The sequence below is a fragment of the Anabrus simplex genome, chromosome 1 (assembly GCF_040414725.1).
Source record: "Anabrus simplex isolate iqAnaSimp1 chromosome 1, ASM4041472v1, whole genome shotgun sequence".
NCBI lineage: Eukaryota > Metazoa > Arthropoda > Insecta > Orthoptera > Tettigoniidae > Anabrus > Anabrus simplex.
The window spans coordinates 66,450,555-66,476,081 of NC_090265.1; the positions used below are offsets into that span (position 1 = coordinate 66,450,555).

At 40.2% G+C, this 25,527-nt stretch overlaps 2 protein-coding genes across 4 annotated transcripts in view; one reads left to right on the forward strand and one right to left on the reverse strand.

Annotated features, from left to right (window-relative positions):
- Positions 1 to 518: 518 nt before the first annotated feature.
- On the reverse strand, positions 519 to 24,082 carry LOC136884214 (iron-sulfur cluster assembly 2 homolog, mitochondrial). The gene is made up of 3 exons (XM_067156272.2): positions 23,946 to 24,082; positions 23,348 to 23,563; positions 519 to 790 (listed from the first exon to the last, which is right to left on the reverse strand). The coding sequence occupies exons 1-3, from the start codon at positions 24,062 to 24,064 to the stop codon at positions 613 to 615; spliced, it is 513 nt and encodes a 170-aa protein (XP_067012373.1). The 5' UTR covers positions 24,065 to 24,082; the 3' UTR covers positions 519 to 612.
- Positions 24,072 to 25,527, forward strand: part of Pkc98E (Protein kinase C) — a 247,283-nt gene continuing 245,827 nt past the window's right edge. For 2 of the 3 annotated variants that reach the window (XM_067156247.2, XM_067156255.2), the window contains exon 1: positions 24,072 to 24,595. In XM_067156247.2, the coding sequence (XP_067012348.1) occupies positions 24,251 to 24,595 (345 nt within the window). In that variant the 5' untranslated portion in view covers positions 24,072 to 24,250. The remainder of the gene's footprint in view (positions 24,596 to 25,527) is intronic. The other variant, XM_067156239.2, reaches the window with a different exon arrangement.

Consider the following 25,527-nt stretch of genomic DNA (forward strand, 5'->3'; position numbering starts at 1 on the left):
ACCACCTTCAGGGCTGCTGACAGTGAGACTCGAATCCACTATCTCCCGGATAAAAGCTCACAGCTGCGCGCCCCTAACCGCATGGCCAACTCGCCTGGTTTTTAAGAGATGTCTTGCTGAAAAATAAGTGAGGGTGGTGGGTATTATTTTAACAATAAAAAAGAGAGAATTTATCATCTCCAATGTAATAATGTATGAAGTTAAAAAATTATACTAGCCAATATATGTTTTATAATTTCTGCTGTTTTCAATTGTCCAAAATTTCATCAAAATTTGTCAAGAAACTTAGAAAAGAAGTAATGGGGTCATTACCAAAAAGAGAAATGATTGAACGTGGGCATTAGTACCTTCTTTCTCATTCATTATACTAAATATGAGGGAAGAGGAATGAAAGAAGTTCATTCAACTCAATCACTAACAGTGGCATCTGTGAATTTAGCCTATCTAATCTAAGGGCAAAATCAATAATAGAATAACAGGAGTGGTACGTTACTCAATGAAGCAGCAAAACACCTGACAACATGATGAATTAAAGCTTTACTACCATAAATAACTATTACAAGTATAACAATAAATTACAACCTTTGTAAGACACACAAATCTTTGGAAACATCACTCTAATTTAATAGAAAATGAAGCACCACAGGAGCATCCTTGCTCTGCTTGAGGATTATTTACAATGCGGAAAGCAGATCTTATCAGTTCCTCATGATATTCCACAGTTGAGCCTCGTATGTAATCCAGTGAAGTCTCATCAATCAAAACTTTTACACCTTCTTTGTTGAAAACTCTGAAAAAAAAAAGTATTCAATTAACCGTACAGTACTCAACAAATAAGCAAAAACCACTCTTTAACAATAAAGAAGAAGAATCATATTACTTGCTTAGTTTAATTCTGTAAAGACAAAATAATGCATTACTTAAATATTACAATAATTGTGTGTTTGATTTTTATTCAATCAATCCATAACTGTTGAGTCTAAATTCAACAACAAACATTTTAAATTCTTAACAATGCAATCATCATATTGCCAAGATTCTACATAATTAATAATAATAAAGAAAATAATAATACGAATGGAGTGGCCATGAGCGTAAATGCGCAATGACTATGGAGCTGACAAGGGATCATCAATCAATGTTAAGAAAACTTTAAAACGATTTATACACCATTAGAAAAAGCACACTGAAATATGTAAAACCCTCGAATATTACATCCTATCGTGCATAAATTTACGAGTTACAGGGCGGTAAATATGTGCGGGTGGGGGTCGTCAGTGTCCAATCGGAGTGAAGTTATTTCGAACTGCTGGCGCGATGTAAGGAGAAGCGGGCGAGGGAGAGACAGCACTGTGAGGCATTATAAGTTGTGTAGAGGTCGTTCCGAAGTAAGCTTCTAGCTATAAAAATGAACTCCTCTTAACATGGTGAATGTGTTTTATAATCACTTTAAAGAAAAGAATTTCCAGCTCTCCGTTTTAACCAAGGAAGATGAGACAATGTTTTAGTATTTAGTAGATATATTGACTCTTTTTTTTTTTTTTTTTTTTTTTTTTTGCTAGTTGCTTTACGTCGCACCGACACAGATAGGTCTCATGGCGACGATGGGACAACTTCCTAACATCTTCATTTCTCACTCTGTCTTTTCTATCATACTTCTTAGGAATTTCATCTCACTGGCTTAAATTTTACTGTCTTACCTGCTAGTCAATATATCCTTAAGTGCGGCCAGTATCCAGTATTCGGGAGATAGTAGGTTCGAACCTCACTGTCGGCAGCCCTGAAGATGGTTTTCCATGGTTTCCCATTTTCACACCAGGCAAATGTTAACTAATAACTGTTATTAATTTAACACTTCGTTTAAAAGTACCCTGTTTCACGAACACATTTCCAACATTTGTTATGAAACAATTGTTCAAGACAAATTAACTCATTTCCATGAGATTTCTGAATGCGTTAGGCAGGGAGCGTCTTTTGTTTCTTTACATAAAGCGCTCCTAGTGGTGTGTTGAAATAGTATTTTGTCACACAGACACGGGGTTGACATGATTATACGTTATGGTTAGCAGAGACCGCTAAGACATAGATGTGTCAAGTAAGAGGCAACAAAAGCGTTATGATAATGAATTCGAGACAGATGTTGTTATAGTTTTAATTTAAAATTACGCGTGTGCTTAAAAAATGATATAACGGACTGTTATATCAAAACATTCGACATAGCCTATTCTTATAGGAGTGCAATCTAAGGCTCCTACATCACCGGAAAAATGTGATAATTTATATGTTTTGAATTATTTTTGGGCATTCTTTTATTGTAGGGAAAATAATGTAATGCCTTGTTAATGCTGCAATGGCAGCAGGAATTCTTTGCAGGATTCTACACACTCTTTTCTTGCAGTTGTGAACATAGTTGCCTACAATTACATGAAAAGTGTCTCAAGCATAATATTTAACAGGTAGAGGACAGACCCTGCGGTCAACCACTTTCACCGAGCTTCAATGTACCTATGGGGAGACACTCGACAGTAACTTGTGTATAAGGATTTAAGTCAATGCGCTTTTGTTTTCGAAAAAGAAAAAGTCAGATGACATTACACAGAATCCGCTTCGGGCAAAGTGGAGATGACAGAACACTAAAAGGTGAACAAATTTTACTTAAACATGTCAGGTCCGCAACCTAATAACTTCTGAAAAATTGATGAATCCCCGATTCCAATGCAAGGCATATATACTTGAGAGTTACATCACAGTCAAACGGAGTGGTGGCATAGTGGTCACCATACTTATCTGCGAACCTCATAGACGCGAGTTTGACTTTCGTCCCAGCTATAATTGTTGTACAAAATAAATTAATATTTGAGGGAATGTTATTTAAAAATTAGAACAAAAATATTACACAAATTGCAGTACACTTTATTTTCTACCTGAAATTAATATAGGCCTAAATGTTCTCACAGGTACTGCTGGAGTCTTTCTCTGTATATAGGCCTATATATTAAATTGAGGTAGAAAATAAAGTTCCACTGCAATTTGATTATTTTTATTTGCATTTTTACCTTCACATTCCCTGAAATAATTAATTTGTATAAACAGGTATGGCTATGGCATGACTCAAACTCATGTCGTCGCGGTTCGCGGCCAAGTACGATGACCACTTGGCCACTGTTCTACTTGTCTGGGTTGCAACGCTTCAACTTTATACGCGTTGCATTAGAATAAGGGGATTCATACATTTTTCGGAAATTATTAGGTTGCGGACCTGACAAGTTTAAGTAAAATGTGTTCATATTTTAGTGTTCTATCACCTCCATGTGGTCCAAAGCGGATCCTGCCTTACGATATATGTCATTTTTTTTTGGAAAACGAAGGCGTATTGACTTAAACCCTTATACACGAGTCACTGTTGAGTGTCCCCCAACAGGTACATTAAGCTTGTTGAAATTGATTGGACGCAGGGTCTGACCCCTCCTTGTAAAATCTATAAGCAACTCCTGCACTGGAGAGACTGATAAGTTTCAATCTGTTGGAAACTCTAACCTATTTTCAATATCGTCTGGTATCTTGTTCATTATGGCTTTGGTAATTAGAAATCTTTCTTCTGACAACTCTAAAAAGTCGTTATATCTTAGTCTGGGTCGTCCTTTGCCTTCTTCAGTTTATAAATAGTCTTCATACAGCAGTAAAGTTTCAAACTTACGTCTTCTACATGCCTCCTTTTTGAAATTTTAGCAGCTGTTAAGAGGTTTAACACAGGGCTGCTGCCAGGTTAATTTAATACAAGTATTAACAATTTGTTAGAGTTAACAATTCTTGATGAGACAACCATTTTGTTAAATTATGTGCTAAGTCTGACACTTAACATTCGTTGAAGAAACCGGACCAAGGTGTTAAAAAAATAAAAGGAATAATTTAATCGATACCAAGTACACAAGAAACAAGATCGAACGCAGTACCCCAAGATGAAAAACTTTGAACGCACACAAAACTTATTTCTTTTTCTTCAGGTTGTTTTTAATTGTGACATTTGACCCACAAGTTTGTGAACTTGTAGAAATATGAGACAATAAATTTTGTATTTTATCTAAATATATATTTTAATATAAGGTCTACAGGAGTTAGTTGTATAAAAATGTTGATGTATAAACGTAAATAGACAAATGAATACTGGATTAAAGCCACTATATTTATTTAATGAAGCCGAGCTTTCAGCCAAATTGCATTGGCCTTTTCATCAGGGCATGTTAAGTTCTGCTTCTGACAGTGAGCAAAGAAATTCAAAGAAATGTGGAAGTCATGACCATACTATCCATGGCCTACCCCACTAATTGGACTCAAGGATCGTCGTGCTGTGATTCACCGCCCTCTGTCGACGGTTTCGTGAGTGCGCCCGCTGTTTCATGGTGGTGTTATGCATGCATTTCTGCATTACCGGTCTCCATGTATTTGATAACTTGAAGCCGTCTTCTTTGTCGATGTTATTTGGGCGCAGCTCTATCTCTACGGCTTCCCTTACCAGTCGAGCATAGGTCTTTTACAGGCGCGATGACCTTCGCTTGGTCAAAGAGTATTTCATGGTCCGTACTGTAGAAATGTTCTGCTATGGCAGACTGGCTTACGGCATTCTCCGTGGAGGACGAAAGAGTGACATTCTTTTCTTTTTTTGATAGTTGCTTTAAGTCGCACCAACACAGATAGGTCTTATGGCGACGATGGGACAGGGAGGGGCTAGGAGTGGGAAGGAAGCGGCCGTGGCCTTAATTAAGGTACAGCCCCAGCATTTGCCTGGTGTGAAAATGGGAAACCACGGAAAACCATCTTCAGGGCTGCCGACAGTGGGGTTTGAACCCACTATCTCCCGAATACTGGATACTGGCCGCACTTAAGCGACTGCAGCTATCGAGCTCGGTAGTGACATTCTTTACTGACCTGATGTGTTCTTTCACCTTGGTGCTGACAAGCCTTTTTGTCATGCCAATATATGAGCAACCACAACCACATGGAACTTCATACACGGCTGGTGTTTCAAGATGTGGTTTTTCTTTGAATGGTCAAAACATGGATTTGAGCTTCCGGTCTGTGGTGAAAACTGGAATTAAATTGTACTTCATATGAATGCGCCCTATTCTGTCAGTTACACCTGCCACGTAAGGAAGGAATACTTTCTTCTTTTTACTGTAGTCCTGATTGGTACTATCCCTGTTAGGCTCCTTGATCTTCACAGCTCGTGCTATGTCTCCTGATGTATAGCCGTTTTTCTTCATGGATGTTGTCAGTTCTCTTAATGCACTTGAGCGGTTATCAGCGTCTGCAACATTATTCACCCTAGTAAATAACGTTAGTAAATAACGTTCGAAGGAGAGCTACTTTTTGGCAGCTGTGGTGATGTGGACTTATGAAGGTATCTTTCAGAATATGTAGGTTTCATGTACATTGCATAGCCTAGTGTACCATCATTCTTCTTGTATATTAGCACATCAAGAAAAGGTAATTTACCTTCATTTTCTACTTCCGTCGTGAATTTGATCTTACTGTTGATCTTACTTGATCTTACTGTTACTTCATTCAAGAACTGGAAAAAACCCAAAGAAAAGCAGCTCGATTTGTTCTGGGTGATTTCCGACAAAAGAGTAGCGTTACAAAAATGTTGCAAAGTTTGAGCTGGGAAGAACTGGGAGATAGGAGACGAGCTGCTCGATTAAGTGGTATGTTCCGAGCTGTCAGTGGAGAGATGGTGTCGGAGGACATCAGTAGACGAATAAGTTTGAGTGGTGTCTTTAAAAGTAGGAAATATCACAATATAAAGATAAAGTTGGAATTCAAGAGGACAAATTGGGGCAAATATTTGTTTATAGGAAGGGGAGTTAGGGATTGGAATAACTTACCAAGGGAAATGTTCAATAATTTTCCAATTTCTTTGCGATCATTTAAGAAAAGGCTAGGAAAACAACATATAGGGAATCCTGCCACCTGGGCGACTGCCCTAAATGCAGATCGGTAGTGAGTGAGTGAATTTAGGTGCTCCAAAAATTCATTTAATGTTTCCCTTCCATGTGGCCAGACCGAAAATGTGTCATACACGTAACGATAGAAGCACTTAGGTTTCAATGGCGCTGTAGTTAATGCAGCAGACTTAGTGCTCCATTAAGAATATTAGCAGCCACTGGTGACAGAGGTAGAAAAAAGGTTGAGGGAGTGAGAGATGCACCCAAAAAGCTACTGACCAAGCCACGGAGTATCTCTGTGGAAGAAAGATAAAGGAGAAGCCAAAGACTTAACCCGTCAAAGCCCAATGTTACCTACAGGTGACACTTAATATCAGTAACATTTCCTCCTCATCAGGCTGCTTGAACTTTTCTGCCTGTTGGAAGTATTTAAAGAAAGGTCTTATAATTTGAAATGGACCCTTTTTGAACTCGCAGCCTGCAATGATCAGTCAGCTCTCGCTCAGATAAAAGAGCAAACAGACTGGATTGAAGTGGTGAAGCAACCGCAAGTTATTGTAGCATGGAAAGCATGTGATAGAAGGCAATTTTATTTTGCATTCTTTGCATTCTTAAAGGTTCAATAATGAACCTGACACATTCTTAAGCATGCTATTATAATTTAAGCATATGTTATTGCCATGAAAATACATGGTGTCACCTGTAGGTGACATTGGTCACATCAAGTAGGGCTTTTTGTCCAGTTTCATTATGAATAGTATGTGATATTCACTTCATGTTTTATCTCTCTCTTCAGTCTGACACTGGATGAGCTACTACAAATGTTGGAAAATTACAGTAATAATGCACCCCAGATTATATTATTATGTTTCCTCAAAATGATGGACAGTTTACAGATGAGAGAGGTGGCGATGAAGCAAGAAATTCTCTCAATGTTAATCCCCTTCCTGGTAGAATTTCGAGGTTGACAGTGTACATGTGTTATCAGCACATGATGTTACGCCGATACCTTATAATGAAATGCAGCAGGCATCTGGTCTTTCTAGGACAAATAAACCAACATCTTCAACGAAAAGATACAATACATTGTGGGCAGCTACAGAGAAGAATCTTATTTTCCAATTGGGTGAGGTGATGCGCATGAGGAACCTTCTGAATATGACGGACCGCATCTGTCTTCAGTTCAGTGTTTTGAGTTGCTGCTTGTTGAAGAAGCTCATCGTGAAAATGTCCAAGTTATACGCTCCGCACAAGAACCATGTGCTAGACATAACTGTGGTCAATTGCTACGCGATTTGGTTACCTCATAGACTGGGCCTTTCTAAGGGTCTAAATCGGCTCAGAATCCGGGACAGTCCAAATATGCGTTAGGGGCAGCAGTTGTCCTCACACTTGAAACCAGGCTACCAGCAAACCGCGAACTGTAACTATACTGACCAATGTCACCTACAGTTGACACCCGTATATTTTCTTTGTGGAGCACGTTTCCTGCAGATTTTTAGTTTTTCATGTTTTTTTGTAGTGTAACTAACATAATCTGAAAGGAAATACATAGACTTATTTCCTGCACTGTGTTTGGGCTTTGACGGGTTAAAGATCTTTGGCGGAATCGAAAAGAGGAGGGCATTAGTCTGCGTGACAGAAAGGCTGGTAGATTGTGTAAATGTGGTCCACAGATGGCCGTATCAATGAATACTAATAATAATACTAATAATAATAATGCCTCAGCTACCACGTGCAAGCATTTTCATTTGATGCCATCTGGCGGCTTGCTCGTTAATTTCAACATTCCGTTTTACTCCAGGCCTACTAGATGGCAGGGTAAACCAAATTTTTCTTGGGCATCTATGGCCGAGTTCTTTTCTGAATTTTGTCGGTTTAACACCATATGTGTCAACAGTTATCTTATACATGAACAAATTGTACAAAATTGAGTGTGGAATGGACTTTTTCCTGTCCTTCAAAAATCAGACTACCTCTTTTACAGACACAGCCAACATTTCAGAAAGAGTTTCAACTGTACTTCAGATAAACTCCTACAAAAATCAATGTTCCATGGATGTGTGACGATGCTACTTATAATCTACTCGCACACATTTTGTGATGCTGCCTAAGGAGGCTCATAAGACAACCAGGATTGGGCAACATCATGGAAACATGCGCCTAACACCATTCAGGAGAGTGGTGGTGGTGGTTACTGTTTAAGAGGAAGTATAACTGGGCAACCATCCTCTATTAATACTAATCAGATGGAAGACATCCGACACTTTGAAGACTGAAGGTATCAGCAAAAGAAAGATAAGGGCCACAAAAGCTGTGAAAATAAGAGACTCCCTAGGCCTCGAAAACCTAATACCATTGGGGTCGGAAAAGAATCAAGAGTTGAACAATGGAGGTCAAATAGGAAAGATAAAAGCGAGGAGCCTGACAGCCTGATGTAAATAAGTGTAAGCAGTGCCAGACTAAGATAAGGGATGTAGTCACCAACCCACGCTCCCAAGTTGAGAGCCCGTGGCCCCTCTGTTAGTCACCTCTTATGCAGGCAGTGGTTACCGTGGATATTATTCTACTGTCCCCACCCACGGGGGGATCCAGGAGAAAGTCTCAAAAGTGTAGCCTTTACTTCGGCAAAAAATACAAGTGTAAAAGGAAAAAAAATGACAATGAAAACAATCAGCCATGGTAATAAAAGAAGAGGAAGGAGAATACTTCATCAATGGGTAGACTCTACCTATCAAACATCCTTGCTTCAGACAAAGCAATCTAACCCTACAAAAGAAAACATGTACACTGGCAGACAAAAAAGGTGGATCACTTTAATTTAAGAGCAAAAACTGTTTATATTTATCTTAAGCCTTCTTTTTCTTCATTCCTACAGCATATTATTATAAAATGAAGTTAACCAGTGCTCTGCATACTTCATACTGATTATCGAAGTAGTTTCTTTTATTTTTTTTTTCTGAAGTTTATCCAAGAAGTTCTAAATGAAGTAATTTGTGAAAATGGCATAACCTTAAATTAACATGGAATTACATTGAGCAAACTTATTAACATACTACTGAAAGTTTTCTTGATGACACTCGAGACTTATCATGCCTTAATATTGGGTATTACTACCCCTGTTGATGATTATGATCTCCATCTTTCGCGGCATGCTAGCTAGAAGGTCCTGGATTGTTTCCTGGGGGATGAGCACCCACTCTTCCAGTAGTATCGCCCGCACTTCGTTGAGGGTGTCAAAGTTGCGACACCGGACCTTTTGACTAAGCACATCCCACAGGTGTTCTACGGGATTCAGGTCTGAACTGTGAGCTAGCCTGTCGAGGTTTCGTGTCCTGACGTTGCGAGATATACCATCATAGTGAACGGCATGGGGGTGTGCATCATCATGCACCAGGATTAAATTTTCACCAACTACAGTAGCATAGGGAATTGCACGTTCTGCTAAAACCTCTACGATGTAACGGTGTGCATTCAGCTTTAATTAGAGCATTAAATATTGCATTAGGTGATGATACAGGTGATTTCGCCACAGTTTTTATTGATGATATGGCTGGAGTTTTATATCAAGGATCTTATCGTATACATAAGAAACTAGGACCTTGTGCTTATAAATTATCTGACGGCGATTGCATTTTACTGGGTTTGTACAACATTAGGAGTCTACGTAAATATATTACGAGTCTGGTGGATTTTCCGTAGAGCTGGAATATAGGTCAGTGGGCCAGGCCACGCTTATCTATTATATAATAGGTACCTGTCGTAGCGAGAAGTGACCGCTCTCTGGAAGGTGGAGTTTCCCAAGTTTTTTTTTTTTTTTTTTTTTGCTTTCTACACGATGTGTGTGTGTGTACGATTGCCACGAGTTCATTACCAAGGTTACGTCTGTTCTCTTTATGTAATGCCATGTATGGGTAATCTAGTAATTGATTTAATATAACGAGGATCATTCATATTGCAGAGTAAGATTTGTAAATTCCCCGTGCACTACATGAAGTCATCATAAAGACTTGCAATAATTTTACCCTAGGCTAAAACCACGTGAATGCGTTAGCGTGTGTGAAGTGATAGTCATACAGCAAGAACGAAAGAGTTATACGATGCATTTTGTTTGTGTGAATTTTGTACAGATCTAAACTGAATGGTCAAGTGTTGCATACACTGGATTCATGAAATCAGCAAGAGATGATGAACATTTGTGAAAGTGAGACATCAGAAACTCGCTAAGTTGTAATATTGTGATTTTTTTTTAAAGGAAATTTTGAAGTGTTATATATTATTTGTTATAATTAAGTTGTAGGTGGAATCATCAAGATGAATTTTGTAAAATATTGTTATGTTGTAAAATGAGTGAATGTAGAGTTGTTTTAAAAACAAGTGAAACGTAATTGGCAAAGTATAGGTGTGAGCCCTCAACGGAAGTGCTACTTGTTTCAGGCTCAGAGGGGCGAATGTGATGTTTGGAACATCACAACATGTGATAAATTATTGAACTGTGTAATTAATTGATAATATGTATATATTTAATCACTGGTAGATTATTTTTAAATTAATATGTGTATATATATATATATAGGGCTTTAATCATCCATTTCACATCATTTCATTTCTTTGTATCGCGGCTATAACGTATTCTGAACGAACAAATAATTGTGTAAAGTATTTCAACATCATTCGTAATAAAATCTTGGAGTAAATTTTCCAATAGCCATAGTGAGGTGATTGGAGTCAGCAGGCTAATTTCAGCCCATTTCCAGGAAAAGTATGTCATCAGGTTATGAGAGACCTTACCCTCTCTACCTTATGAAGAGACAGTTGAAATATTATGAACGCCTACTTTCCGAAGTTCGCTACCTGATGCTTTATTTCAGCGGGAAAGTTCAGACTATGTGAATGAACGTAATGAAGCAAGATGATGGATTCACAGCAATACATAGAAGGGATGAGACCTCAAATCTTACTGGACCATGTGATATGGTTGATGGAGGGAGATTTTGACGGCTATATACCCGCCGACAAGAGCTGGAGAGGCACCTCCATCAATGAAAAGAAAACTGATACAGACTAATATCATGATGGAACCACTCCCAAATCCCTAAATGGCGTCCAAGGTGAATATTGCTCCCCACGCCTTCTCCACACTCTCTCTATCATCAGGTGACTGGAGGAAAAATCATGACTTGTCTGAACAGTAACACTGCCCATTGCTCCACATCCAATTCTGATGTTGATGCGCAAACTGGAATTGAGCTGCTCTGTGCTGGAGGGGTAAGCTGTGGACCAGTTGCATGTCTTCTTGAGGTCAAATTCGCTTCCCGGAGACTTAGTCTAAACTCCTTGCAGTCGCAGGAAAAATTTATTTACTACCTCAAGTCAATTTCTGACTTCGATGGCGGTAGTTTGGTGTTCTTTCAAGACTTGGAGGACCAGAAACCTATCGTCCCTAGCACATGTAGACCTCCGACGGCTTGATCGAGGATGTCTGTGGTAGGCACAGAGTTCACAAATAGAGCATGCTGGATGCCTCCATATGATGCACCGATGGCATTAGCCAAATAATGAATGCTGTGTCCATCAGCCACCACCTTCTGAGCTAAGAGGCATCTTAACTTGTCAAATGTGAAAGAGAAACTGAAGGAAAATTTTCCTTTGTGAGATATGTTGTGTCACACACTGATAATCCATCAACAGCTTCTGCCCCAGTATAGTAAAACTTACGTTTTTATGCTAGTCAATGCAATAAAATTGAGTGCCAAGCACATAGGGGTCGAAAGCAGTTTCTTAAGTTTATTTACCCCTTTTGTATGATCTCTAAACATCATATTCTTCAAAACTGCAGAATACACATTAGAAACCACCTGAATGTAGCAATGTAATTAATGGAACAATTCCCTCTAATAATTGGTATTTAACAATGAAGCTTTTGTTTTTACAAAGTGACTCCTTTTTTTCTTTTTGTCCACCAGTGTATTTTGAGGCAATGGGGCTACATGTTATTAAATGTCGCTTCTGTATCTGGTGTGCACAGTTAGGAAATAGAAAATGCATTAGAAAATGATGTGTAGCAATACCTTAAGAGCAGAAAGGAGAGATCCTTCCTTTATGCTTGCCAGGGACCAATCATCCCACCCCAAGAAGTATTCTTATTTATATAAAAGATTAACTGAGATGATGAGAAAATGAAAACCTATAACCTGTTTTCCACTCAGTGACCGGGTCAGGGATGGAATGAATGAAGCCCTTATCTTGCGGCAACGATAGGAATTGTGCTGGCTGCCGAAGCCTGTCGCACTCCTCTGAGGTAATGATTAATGACTGACAGATGAAATGAAATAATAGTGTTGCTGGAATGAAAGATGACAGGGAAAACAGGAGTACCTGGAGAGAAACCTGTCCCGCTTCCACTTCGTCCAGCACAAATCTCGCAAGGAGTGACTGGGATTTGAACCATGGAACCCAGCAGTGAGAGGCTGACGCGCTGAGCCACGGAGGCTACAACTTAGATTATGTAAATCAGCAAAATGTAACCATTTTCTGTACTACTGATGATGACGCTTGTTGTTTAAAGGGGCCTAACATCTAGGTCATCGGTCCCTAATTGTACGAAATAAAACGAAATGTAATGACAATTTAAAAGTCCAAAATCATCCACTGACCAGAGTTCAAAATGTGATGACAGAGAATGAATGGGTGAATATGAATCTAAAACAATCAGTGCATCTGACCCGCAATGCCCCACATTACCAGAAAGTATCGTAAAGTATTACTGACTAAGGGACTGCTTCTAAAGCACAATCCTGAATTGATGATGCTTGTTGTCTATAAAGGGGTCCAAAATCCAGGTCATCGGCCCCTCATAATGGTACTTAATCACCAGTAAAGTAGAACAATGGTATTTGTCATGTTGCGCTACTAATCAAAAGTAGCGTAGACTCGTGGTATTCCACACATTATCGTACTACTCACAGGTAATGTAATACGTGCATGTAATGCAGACTTATGGTGTTTCTCACATTGCAGCACCACTTGCAGGCAACACAAACCTATGGTGTTCTTCACATAGGTGGACTAATCACAGGGACTCTTACTATCCCGTGGTGTTCCTCACATAGTGGGTACTAATCATAGGCAAAGCTGTCCCACTGTGTTACTCATAAAGTGGTACTAATCACAGGCAATGCCCAGACCCGTGGTGTTTCTCACATAATGGTACTAATTACAGGCATCGTAAGCCTGTGGAGTTCTGCAAGAAGTGGTACTAATCACGGGTACTGTAAACCCACAGTGAACCGCTCTCTGTTGCTACTAATCACAAACCTATCGTGTACCTAACATAGTGGTACTACTCGCAAGTAAAGGCGACCCATGGTGTTCCCTGCAAGATGGTACTAATTACAAGTAGTCTCGTGGTTCTAATTCGATCATCCCTTGGTCGCCCCTTTTAGTTGCCTCTTACGAAAGGCAAGGGATAATGTTACCTCTACTACAGTGGTAACACCAAACAAGGTACAAACAGATTTAAAAGGGGAAGGTAAGAGCAAACTACACAATATAAGGAAACACTACACACTCGGAAAAACAGTAGCTGGCATTACTCGGATCTCCAACAAAACATGTACGAAATATCAGTAGGGCCAACTAGTGAACAACAAACCGGGAAGATGAAAGGGCTGGGAACCTACCAAAGGCATGGACATGGCTTAGATAGCGGATTCTGAAATGAATCACCGTGATCCTTAGTTTTTAAAAATATTATTTATAAGATAATTTTAAAAATACATTCCAAGTTATGAGCTATAAGTTCAGTGATATACATAGGTTATTCGTAGCAGTGTAAATTCAAATTTCAAATCAACTGTACATCCAGTTACCAATGCAGTAGTACAATGCAATTTACAGGTTATCCAAAATCTAGCGTACCTCAAGTGATACAGAACTACCAGAGGCAACCCCCAAGGGAAATAATGTTAAACTACAATATACATATTTTAGTGAAACAAGAAATGGGAATGCCTTGGAAACGAACAGGTAACTCCAGCTGAAAAACTAAGGCGTCATAAGTAACTAATTTGGTGAATCTAGGCGAGGTTAGGGCAGACTCCTGTATGAAAAGCAAATCGGAACATTACGGAAATTTTAGCAGGAAAGGAATTCAAGAATGCTTACCCAAGGAGTGTGCCATCCCGAAAACCGGGGGACGTCAACCAGATAGGCTGCTCGCAGACAGATAAACCGAGACCGACAGAATTCAGGATACAGAATTCATTCGAACACTGCCTCGCTCACTATATATAGGAATTACTGGCCTTGGAGGCAGCAAATCAGCGTGCACGAGTTCCCTATCGCCACCTAGACTCACCAATCACAACCTTACTTTCGATCGCGAACTTTGACTAACATTCTAGAATACGCATGATCGCGAAAGTCGTATTTTTCCAGAATAGACAGAACACACTTTCTAGAACACATACCAACAAAGTAACACACCCTGTACAAAAGTTATGTAACTTTCCGGATCTTTCCAGGAACTATAGACAGAATTCTACTATTTACAAATGCCTATGTTACAACATTATACAGTACAGGATAGGTCAATAAAAATAAAACATCATATCGTATTTTTCAAACAAGGTCTTCAAAAAAAAAAAAATACATTCCACTCGCATTAGTTCACCTGTAACAGATAACACAGGTGTATTCTTCGTCTGCCTGCCCCACCTACAGAGGGTTGTGTGTTTGGTCCGCGAGAGCTATTTTATTTTGCTCAAGTCCGCGGGCAAGCCGGTTAGGACCCCCCTATCTGCCACCTGGGATGCGCCGTGTGGGAGTATCACCTCTCCCCCTGCTACGCTAGCGTAGTAGGTTCGTGGTCTGCACTGCTATTGGCCGGCCAAATTTCCTCAAGTCTTCGATAAAGCTCGCATTGTGTCCAGCCAAAGAGCTGCCATATTTGATAAAAATAAGTTTGTCCAGACCAGTGGTGGTGGTGGTGGTGGTGGTGGTGGTGATTATTGTTTTAAGAGGAAGTAAACTAGGCAACCATCCTCTATATAACAGAAAAATTGAAGGGATTTGGCACTTCGAAAAATGAAGGTGTCGGCCAACGAAAGACAAGCGCCAAAAAGGGCGTGAAAATGAAAGACTCCCTAGGCCTCGACACCTAATACCGCCGAGGTCGGAAAAGAATAAGAGTTGACCATGGGAGGTCAGATAGGATAGATGAAAGTGAGGAGCCTGGCACAAGTAAGTAGAAGCAATAGCAAGAATCAGCTGAGGACCCTGTGGTCACCAACCCACACTCCCAAGTTAAGAGCCCTTGGGGCCCCTTTTAGTCATCTCTTACGACAGGCAGGGGATACCATGGGTGTATCCCCTAACCTGGGAGCTTATGCCCCTAGCCCCCTTTGCTTCTGTACCAAGATTGGCAAGTTTGTCAAGTGTCTTATGACATCATCCAAGCTATTCTATTCTGGATCTGTAACATAACTTTTGTCCACCAGGTACAGAAGCTTTACTTGTTACTCTGCTAGAAAATCAAGGAATAGACAAGAGAAATACAGAGACAGTAGGTCTATGAAGAAACTGATCTAAAATTTCTGTAACTGGTGACAATGAGTTACAACATTCAAATTTTCCTGCAGTAATAAGTTAATAATAATCTTTGCATTCGGGGTCTGCCTTCTTGCACTTCAATGCATATCGTCCCAGGGGCCGAGTTTCATGAGCCGTATGTCACCTCTCACCCGGTCCAACCAGCTTGTTTAAGGTCGCCCTCAATGTTGGCGACCCTCCATGTTCCAGTTGAAGGGCAGTCTTTGTGACAATTTTAAATGCTACAGAGTACATGCCCATACTATCACAAGCGTGATTCACACATTTACTCCGTGATTGGAGCAACCCTGCATTTCTTACCCACAGCATCGTTCCTGATATGGTCTAGTCGAGTGGTGGTGGTGATTATTGTTTAAAGAGGAAATACAACTACGCAACCATCCTCTACTATATATAACATGAATCAGAGAAAAGAATGGAAGGAATCCAATACTCTGAAAAATGAAGGCATCGGCCAAAGAATGACAAAGGCCATGAAGGGCGTGAAAATGAAAGACTCCCTAGGATTCGCAAGCCTAATACCGTTCGGGTCGTTAAAGAACAAAAGATGACTAAATAAGGTCATTGCATGTTATAAATCTCATTCCGTATTGACAGTTATCACTTTACAAATAAAAAGTATTTATACGATCCTCCTTTTCAATACAAACAACCATCTATATTAGATGGGACGATATCTATACATGTTTCAGCCTAATCTAAAGGCTATCCACAGTAGTAGAAGCTCAATATTATATTGATACAAACCAACCAGATCAGCTCTGACAAGCTGTAAGCCACCCCCCCCCCCCCACACACACACACACACACTCTCCCTCTCTTAGTGTCAATGTGACCGACAAGGTTGTACCATTTGAGATGACAGCATTTTAACAAATGATGCACACTTATTATTCCCTTTACTGAGAGTCTCACTACGCTCCACAACACAGTGCTTCACTTTTTAAAAAGAATCAGCAAGTTTTATGTCAATCAAACGAGTTTTTAGAAGAGAGGATTTTTTACCTCAACATGTTTTTACTTTGTCAATCATGATCAATGTATTTTAATTCCATACACTTCATCAGCATTTTGGGTTACTGTAATCAAGTCCTAGTTCGTGAATCATGGGCAATGGCTGAGTGGCCTAGTAAGTGGTCCTGAGAGTCGGGATACCAGATGCTATGGAATGGGAGTGGGCATCTCGGACATATTCTGAGTCCTAGCCCTCCTTGTGCTCAGGCGGCTAGGACTATACATTCCACCGGTGGTCTATAACCCGTTAGAGGAGAGATCCTCACTTGGACTATCTGTAAGTAGAGTAGCATTCTGCTTCATGAATTTACCGAGCTCAGAACATTTTAAGCAAGTCTATGGGAGTAACTATGTCCCACTCCCATTTGACAGGCGAGGGACTTCTTGGAAACAACTTGGCGAACAAAATGGAATTCGATGGGGAGCTATGAATATTAATGGCACCTATGGAAGAAAGAAAGAAAGTAGAACTGGCTGAGTCAGCAAAGAGGATGCATATGGATGTGCTAGGAGTAAGTGATATTCGGGTAAGGGGAGATAACGAGGAAGAGATAGGAGATTATAAAGTGTCCTTGACGAGTGTTAGAAAGGGAACGGCAGAGCACAGGGTAGGGCTGTTTATCAGGAATAACATAGCACGCAACATAGTTTCTGTTAGGCACGTAAATGAGCGAATGATGTGGGTAGATTTGGCAGTTGGAGGAATTAGGACGAGAATCGTCTCAGTGTATTCACCATGTGAGAGTGCAGTTGAGGATGAAGTTGACAAGTTTTATGAAGCATTGAGTGACATCGTGGGCAGGGACAACATCAAGGATAGAATAGTGCTAATAGGCGATTACAATGTGAGAGTTGGAAATAGAACTGAAGGATACGAAAGGGTGATTGGTAAATGTGAGGAAGATATGGAAGCTAATGGGAATGGGAAGCGTTTGCTGGACTTCTGTGCTAGTGTGGGTTTAGCAGCTATGAATACATTCTTCAAGCATAAGGCTGTTCACCGCTACACATGGGAGGTTAGGGGATACCAGATCCATAATAGACTATATCTTAACCGACTTCGAATTCAAGAAGTATGTTAGGAATGTACGAGTTTTCTGGGGATTTTTCGATGATACAGACCACTATCTGATCTGTAGTGAACTAAGTATCTCTAGGCCTATTATAGAGAAAGTGAAATCTGTCTGCAAACAAATAAGGGTAGAAAATCTCCAGGACGAGGAAATTAGACAGAAGTACATGGATATGATTAGTGAGAAGTTTTGAACAGTAGACAGTAAGAAGGTTCAGGATATAGAAAGAGAATGGGTGGCATACAGGAATGCTGTAGTAGAAACAAGGGAATGCCTAGGAACAACTGTGTGTAAAGATGGGAAAAAGCGAACATCTCGGTGAACGATGAAGTGAGAGCAGCTTGCAAATCTAGAAAGAAGGCTTATCAGAAATGGTTCCAACAAGGAGCGAGGCAGACAGGGATTTGTACGTAGATGAAACAGAGCGAAACAAATAGTTATTGAATCCAAAAAGAAGTCGTGGGAAGATTTTGGTAATAACCTGGAAAGGCTAGGTCAAACAGCACGGAAAACTTTCTGGACAGTAATAAAGAATTTTAGGAAGGGAGGGAGAAATGAAATGAACAGTGTTCTGAGTAATTCAGGTGAACTTATAATAGTTCCCAGGGAATCACTGGAGAGGTGGAGGGAATATTTTGAACATCTTCTCAACGTAAAAGGAAATATTCCTGGTGGTGTTGCAAACAGCCAAGCTCATGGGGGAGGAGGAAAAATATATGATGGTGAAATTACACTTCAGGAATGGATGAAATTAGAGCTGACATTGTGAAGTATAGTGGGAAGACAGGGACGAAATGGCTTCATAGAATAATATTAGCATGGAGTGTTGGTAAGGTACCTTTAGATTGGACAAAAGCAGTAATTACACCTATCTATAAGCAAGGGAACATGAAGGATTGCAACAACTATTGAGGTATCTCATTGATTAGTGTACCAGGCAAAGTATTCACTGGCATTTTGGAAGGGAGTGTACGATCAGTTGTTGAGAGGAAGTTGGATGAAAACCAGTATGGTTTCAGACCACAGAGGGGCTGTCAGTATCAGATTTTCGGTATGCACCAGGTAACTGAAAAATGCTACGAGAAGAATAGGCAATTGTGTTTATGTTTCGTAGATATAGAGAAAGCATATGACAGGGTACCAAGGGAAAAGATGTTCGCCATACTGGGAGACTATGGAATTAAAGGTAGATCATTAAAATCAATCAAAGGCATTTATGTTGACAATTGGGCTTCAGTGAGAATTGATGGTAGAATGAGTTCTTGGTTAAGGGTACTTACAGGGGTTGGACAAGGCTGTAATCTTTCACCTTTGCTGTTCGTAGTTTACATGGATCATATGCTGAAAGGTATAAAATGGCAGGGAAGGATTCAGTTAGGTGGACATGTAGTAAGCAGTCTGGCCTATGCTGACGACTTAGTCTTAATGGCAGATTGTGCCGAAAGCCTGCAGTCTAATATCTTGCAACTTGAAAATAGGTGCAATGAGTATGGTATGAAAATTGGCCTTTCGAAGACTAAATTGATGTCAGTAGATAAGAAATTCAACAGAACTGAATGTGAAGTTGGTGATACAAAGCTGGAACAGGTAGATAATTTTAAGTACTTAGGTTGTGTGTTTTCCCCAGGATGGTAATATAGTAAGTGAGAATGAATCAAGGTGCAGTAAAGCTAATGCAGTGAGCTCGCAGTTGTGATCAGCAGTATTCTGTAAGGAGGTCAGCTCCCAGACGAAATTATCTTTACATCAGACTGTTGATGATGATGATGATTGTTGTTTTAAGGGGCCTAACATCGAAGGTCATCGGACCCTAATGGTACGAAATGAAAGAACAAAAATTGCAAAGGCATCCACTGACCAAAATAAAAATAAAATATGCCATGAAGAATGAATGGATGGACAAGAACTCAACAAAACACAAAACAAACAAACAAAAACCAGTGGATCGGACTCAATACAGATCGAAAATAACATTATTACCGACCAAGGAACCACTTATAAAGCACAATGATGCTTGGTGTCTAAAGGGGGTGCAAAATCCACGTCGAAGGCCCCACAGAATGGTACATGTCGCGAGTAAAATAGAACCATGGTATGTGTCATGTTGGGGTATTAATCAGAAGTAGCGAAGACTCACGGTGTTCCACAAACGATGGTACTACTCACAAGTATTGCAATACGTACAAGTAACGCAGACCTATGGTGTGTCTCACACAATGGCCCAACTCAGAGTCAACGCAAACCGAGAAGGTTCCCCACCTAGGTGTACTAAACACGGGCGCCGGTATTCCCGTGGTGTTCCTCACATAGTGGGTACTAATCACAGGCAACGCAGACCCACGGTGCTGCTCATATAGTGGTACAACTCACAGGCTACGCCCAGACCCGCGGTGTTGCACACATGGGTACGACGCACGGGTACTGGAATCCACCAGGCCAGGCTTTTACTGCTACTAATCACAAACCTATTTCGTACCGAATTTAGTGATACTACTCGCAAGTACAGGCAACCTATGGTGTTCCCCGCATGATGGTACGATTCAAAATTAGTTTCATGGTTCTAATTCAGTCAGCCCTTGGTCGCCCCTTTTAGTCGCCTCTTACGACAGGCAGAGGATACCGCGGGTGTATTCTACATGTGCATCCCCCACCCGCAGGGGGTAGTGTGTTTGGTCCGCGAGAGGTATTTTATTTCCCTCAAGTCCGCCGGCAAGCCGGTTAGGACGCCCCTATCCGCCACCTGGGACGCACCACATGGGAGTATCACCTCTCCCCCTGCTACGCCTGCGTAGCAGGTTCGTGGACATCAGACTGTTTTCAGACCAACATTGCTTTACAGTAGTGAAAGCTGGGTAGACTCAGGATATCTTATAAGCTAGAAGTAACAGATGTGAAAGTAGCAAGAATGATTGCTGGTACAAACAGATGGGAACAATGGCAGGAGGGTAATCAGAATGAGGAGATAAAGGTTAATTTAGAAATGAACTCAATGGATGAAACTATAGGCATAAACCGCTTCGTTGGTGGGGTCATGTGAGGCGAATGGAGGAGGATAGGTTACCTAAGAGAATAATGGACTCTTATGGAGGGTAAGAGAAATAGATGGAGACCAAGGCGACGATGGTTAGACTCAGTTTCTAATGATTTAAAGGTAGAGGTATAGAACTAAAGGAGGCCACAGCACTAGTTGCAAATAGAGGATTGTGGCGACGTTTAGTAAATTCACAGAGGCTTGCAGACTGAATGCTGAAAGGCACAACAGTCTTTAATGATAATGTATGTATGTATGTAAAGCAAGTGAGGTCAGATAGGATGAAAGTGAGGAGCCTGGTGCAAGTAAGTGAAAGGAATGCCAGAACTCAGCTGAGGGCCCCATTGTCACCAACCCACGCTCCAATGTTAAGAGCCTCTGGGACTCCTTTTAGTCGTCTCTTACGACAGGCAGGGGATACCGTGGGTGTTATTCTTTCGCCCCCACCCATAGGGGAAGTCTAGTCTGGTCAAGCCATTAGACCACCACAGCATCTTCATTTGCATTGCATATAGTGCCTGTTCATGCTTCAATGTTGTAGGCCAGCATTCAGCTCCATCGATCATTGGGTGGTAGACTTAACATTTTAGATACAATGGAATTTTCTTATCACAAAGGAGTCTAGTAACTGGGTGCCATTCATTCATGTGGCACTTACCCTTGTCTTGACACCGAGAGTCATACTGCAGTCCTAGTATTAGATATTATAATTGGGTCACTTTATATTAAGTTGAACCCCACAAAGTGATCGTGCCAACAGTTTGGTTACCGCATTCCAGGTACTCCATCTTCTTCAGATTTAATTTCATCCCAAATTTTTGAGATGCATCTTCCACTCTTGTACTTGTTATTTGAGGTCCTTACGTGTCTCGTAACCTAGCACGACATTAACAGCGTATAACAACATCCATGGATGCCTCATCTGGATGCCATTCATGCAGAGAATGAAGAGCAATGGTGACAAGGCTGATCCTTGACAGACACCAACACTGATTTGGAAGGTACCGGACATTCCTGCTGAACAACTTACTAAACTTGTAAACTTTTGGTACAGAAATTTCACCCAGTGGACATACTGGTAGGCTTCAGGTACATTGTGTAGTTTAAGTGCCAGCCAAATAAGATCATGTGGTACCCTGTCAAAAGCCTTTTCCAAGTCAAGAAAGCCAAGTGAATTGATTTCCTTTCCTTGTGGTCTCTTTCCATTAATAGATAAGGTGCATGGATGGCGTCTGTTGTTCCACTGTTTTTAACAAAACCACACTGCTTAGATGAGACAGTATTATGTTTCACAATCTTGCATCGAGAACATATTAACAAATTTTCATAGTACGGTATGGCAGAAGAGGTGGATTGGCCTATAATTTGAGCCATCATTTACGTTTCCTTTTGAAATTGGAATTGTAATATTTTTCTGCCAGGCACTAGGTACTGTATCGTCCCTACCGTGTCCAAGCTTGATTTGATGTCAATTTCGATGTATCATTTCACTCTACCAGATGGCAGAGTTCTTATTTTGTCAGGTATACACCTCACTAGAGATATTTTAAAAGCTGTCATCAAATGACATGGAGTGTTGAATGGACTTTTATATTTGCCCTTCAGAAATCCAACTGCATCCGTCAAGTTTGAAACTGTAATCTTGGGATCCAGAGGGTGACACTCTACCACTGATTCACAGGAGTCCCCCCGAGTAAAAACTGATTAGGTAACTGTAATCAGAACAAAACAACAGATAGGGAATCTGCCACTTGGGCGACCGCCCTAAATGTAGATCAGTAGTGACTGATTGATTGAAAAACCAATCCCACAGTCTAGGGACAGTGAGCCTGCCTCTTAACTGAGGCTAAGGTTTGGTTCCTGGCCAGGTAAGGAATTTTTAATCTTGACCTAAGGCCTAGTTTGAAGTTCACTCGCCCTAAGTTATGTGAGAACAACTGAGGACCTATCCCACAGTGAAATAGCAGCCCTCGTCTAGAAAGCCAAGAGTAACAGGTGAGAGGATTTATCCTGCTGACCACATCACTTTGTAATCTGCAGGCTTTCAGGCTAAGCAACAGTTGTTGGTAGGCCAAAACCCATCGTAGCGGTTGTGCCGTGGGGTTTTGTGTTGAGTGGGGGGGGGGTCATTATTAAAAAAAATTCTGAACATTCCATCTCCATTCTTATTGCTGGATATTTTTCTGTAAAATTCGTCCATATTTATACAGCAACTAGAATATGAAGGGCAGTAGCTTATAAAATATATTTTCCTCCAAATGTATACTCAAGTACCAGTAGAGCCACATCACACAAGCCTTTGCTGTTTATAAACTTTGTTGTGACACACTTACAGTCTCAAGATTCCAGTCATGACATTCCAGTAAAAACACATAGGCATGTCAAAGAATAGCTAACACAAAGCCAAGCATATCAGAAAAGGCTGTGTTTGGTAAATACTGCAATATCTTATTGATGATGAGGTCTGTGGTAGGCCTGTCACATTAATAGCATATATATATATATAACTGGCATGCACTGCTAACAACTTGTGTACATTAATTGGCAGGCAAATGGATGGAGTTGAATGGAAAATGTCATATGCAATAACCAGTTCAATGACAAGCCTCAACAACCACTACTGCATCTGCAGTACGCCGTCACTTAAAATACACATGATAAAGAGAAACCCTTACATATCATCTTCCTTCATAGTCTTATCCAAATCAAACTTGTACTGGAAACCTGAACATCCTCCTCCTTCCACAGTAATACGGAGGCAAGTCCCATCACTTGCTATTTCTTTCAGTCGCTTTATGCAGCTATCACTTATACTCAAAGCATCAGATGAGGTTGAGGTTTCAGTTCGAGGAGTACTGCATCTCAATTCAGCCGTTGACAACAACTGGTAACTAAAGTAACAAGTGAACATCAAATTAGATACATTGTAAACATCGCAACATTACCTTAAAATACTGAATTGTGAATTCACTGGCAGGTCAACACACGCAAATGAAAGAATAAACGGATTTAATACCTTTAAGGAAACTATTACTGTTAAATAGGAATGTAAAATATTGCCAAATTTCCACTATTGATGAACATAACTTGAAAGACTGTTTGCGAAAATTAAAATCGATTCATGACTTTTTAGTTCTTCGGCATATTCAGAGATAGCGTATCTGCTGACATCTCAGCTGGTTCTAGTCTGGTCAAAATAATGGAGTTTACCTGATAGCTTTGGCTCTTAATCTATTTCATTGTTATAGATATAATACTTTTCAAATATATTACCTGGCAATAGGCTTCGACCACTCCACAAAAGCGGCTTTCGAAACAAAACTCATAGGAAATTTACGCACCAACACTCTGGCGAGTGTCGCCATGTTAGATTGTGACGTATCGAAAGGCATTGTGGGATTGCTAATTAGAGTGCAGTGAATTTTTATCAAAATCGACCTTCATGGCTGTCAAGAAAGCCTTGTTTTTGGAAGAATTTTTAAGAGTTTTCCTATGCGGTTGACATATTATTTTGGTACGTGAGTGGGGTGCTTGATCAGCTGAAGAGTTTTGCGTGAGTTGTGGGTCAGACGACGCCAATGTTCACTGGAACCGTAAAGGTGAAAATATGCGAGGCTTGCGGGTTGAGACCTACGGAATTTTCAAAGCGGCATAATATGACGTTTGGAAAGCCAGATGACCAGCCAATAGATCCATATGTGTCAATAGATGTTGATGAAAATCATTTAGATCGTTCTTCAACGAAACCAAAAACTTTCGATCCAGTGTGGAACGAATGCTTCGTTCACGAAGTACAAAGCGCCGTCAACCTGGGGCTGACTGTTTTCCACGATGCCGCCATCCCGCCAGACGATTTTGTGGCGAATTGCAGTATTCCATTCGAAGATCTCGTTCATAGGGATCAAGATTCTGCTGATTTTTGGGTATGCATAATTCTATAGTTAGTAAGCTCCGAACCAAAGGCCTGTTCTTCTGATTGCTTAAGCTTTCTGATGTGCTCCTTAACCAATGTCTGTGCTCTAGTTGTATTACAGTCGATCATATTATATATCCCTCGTGTAAATAATTAAAAAAAAATGATTATATGTTGTTTTTAAGTCCACAATGGGGCAAATTATAGTTTATCTATAATGGTGACAGTTGGTGGGATGGGTACATCTGTTATTTCTGTAGGTGGATTTGACAGTCCATCATTTTAGCCTCAGGATAGTTACGTTTTACAGGGTGATGGGTCGTTATCTTCTTTGCGAATCTTACAGATGTTATTTTGCATGATTAACATCTATTACTGGTTGGACACTGCGTGGAAGCAGTTCCAATTCAAAATTATGATTTTCAGTCATTTACTTAGTGGATTTTGGGTTTATAATCATCATGCATGCGTGAATTTTTTTTAGTCTTGTGTACTCTGCAAACAACTAATTAAAAAATATATATTTATTGTCAAGTGTGCTTCCTGCAAATATTACTGAACTGTTTTGCTTGATTGCATTGCAACATTAGTGGTGGCAGTTCCAGGAATATTACATATTAACATTATTTAATAGTAGGCTAACTATTAAGCATGAATTGTTTGAAAAGACATATAAACTTATAATACTTATGCCAAACTGCTGTTATATGGTTATCCTGTATTGACTCCGTACAGTGAGAACTTTCCATCTTTAACTGCCGTATTGACATGTATAGGCAATTCCATAATAAGATTACCGGTAATAGAACTGTGAAGATAATTTGGTTAGGTGGTAGAAATACTGCTCATGCTCACCAACCTTAGTAGCATTATTAGGAAGTATAATTTAAGCAAATCTTACTTTGAATTCCTTTCAAAGGAGAGATGTGTTCATTGCAACAT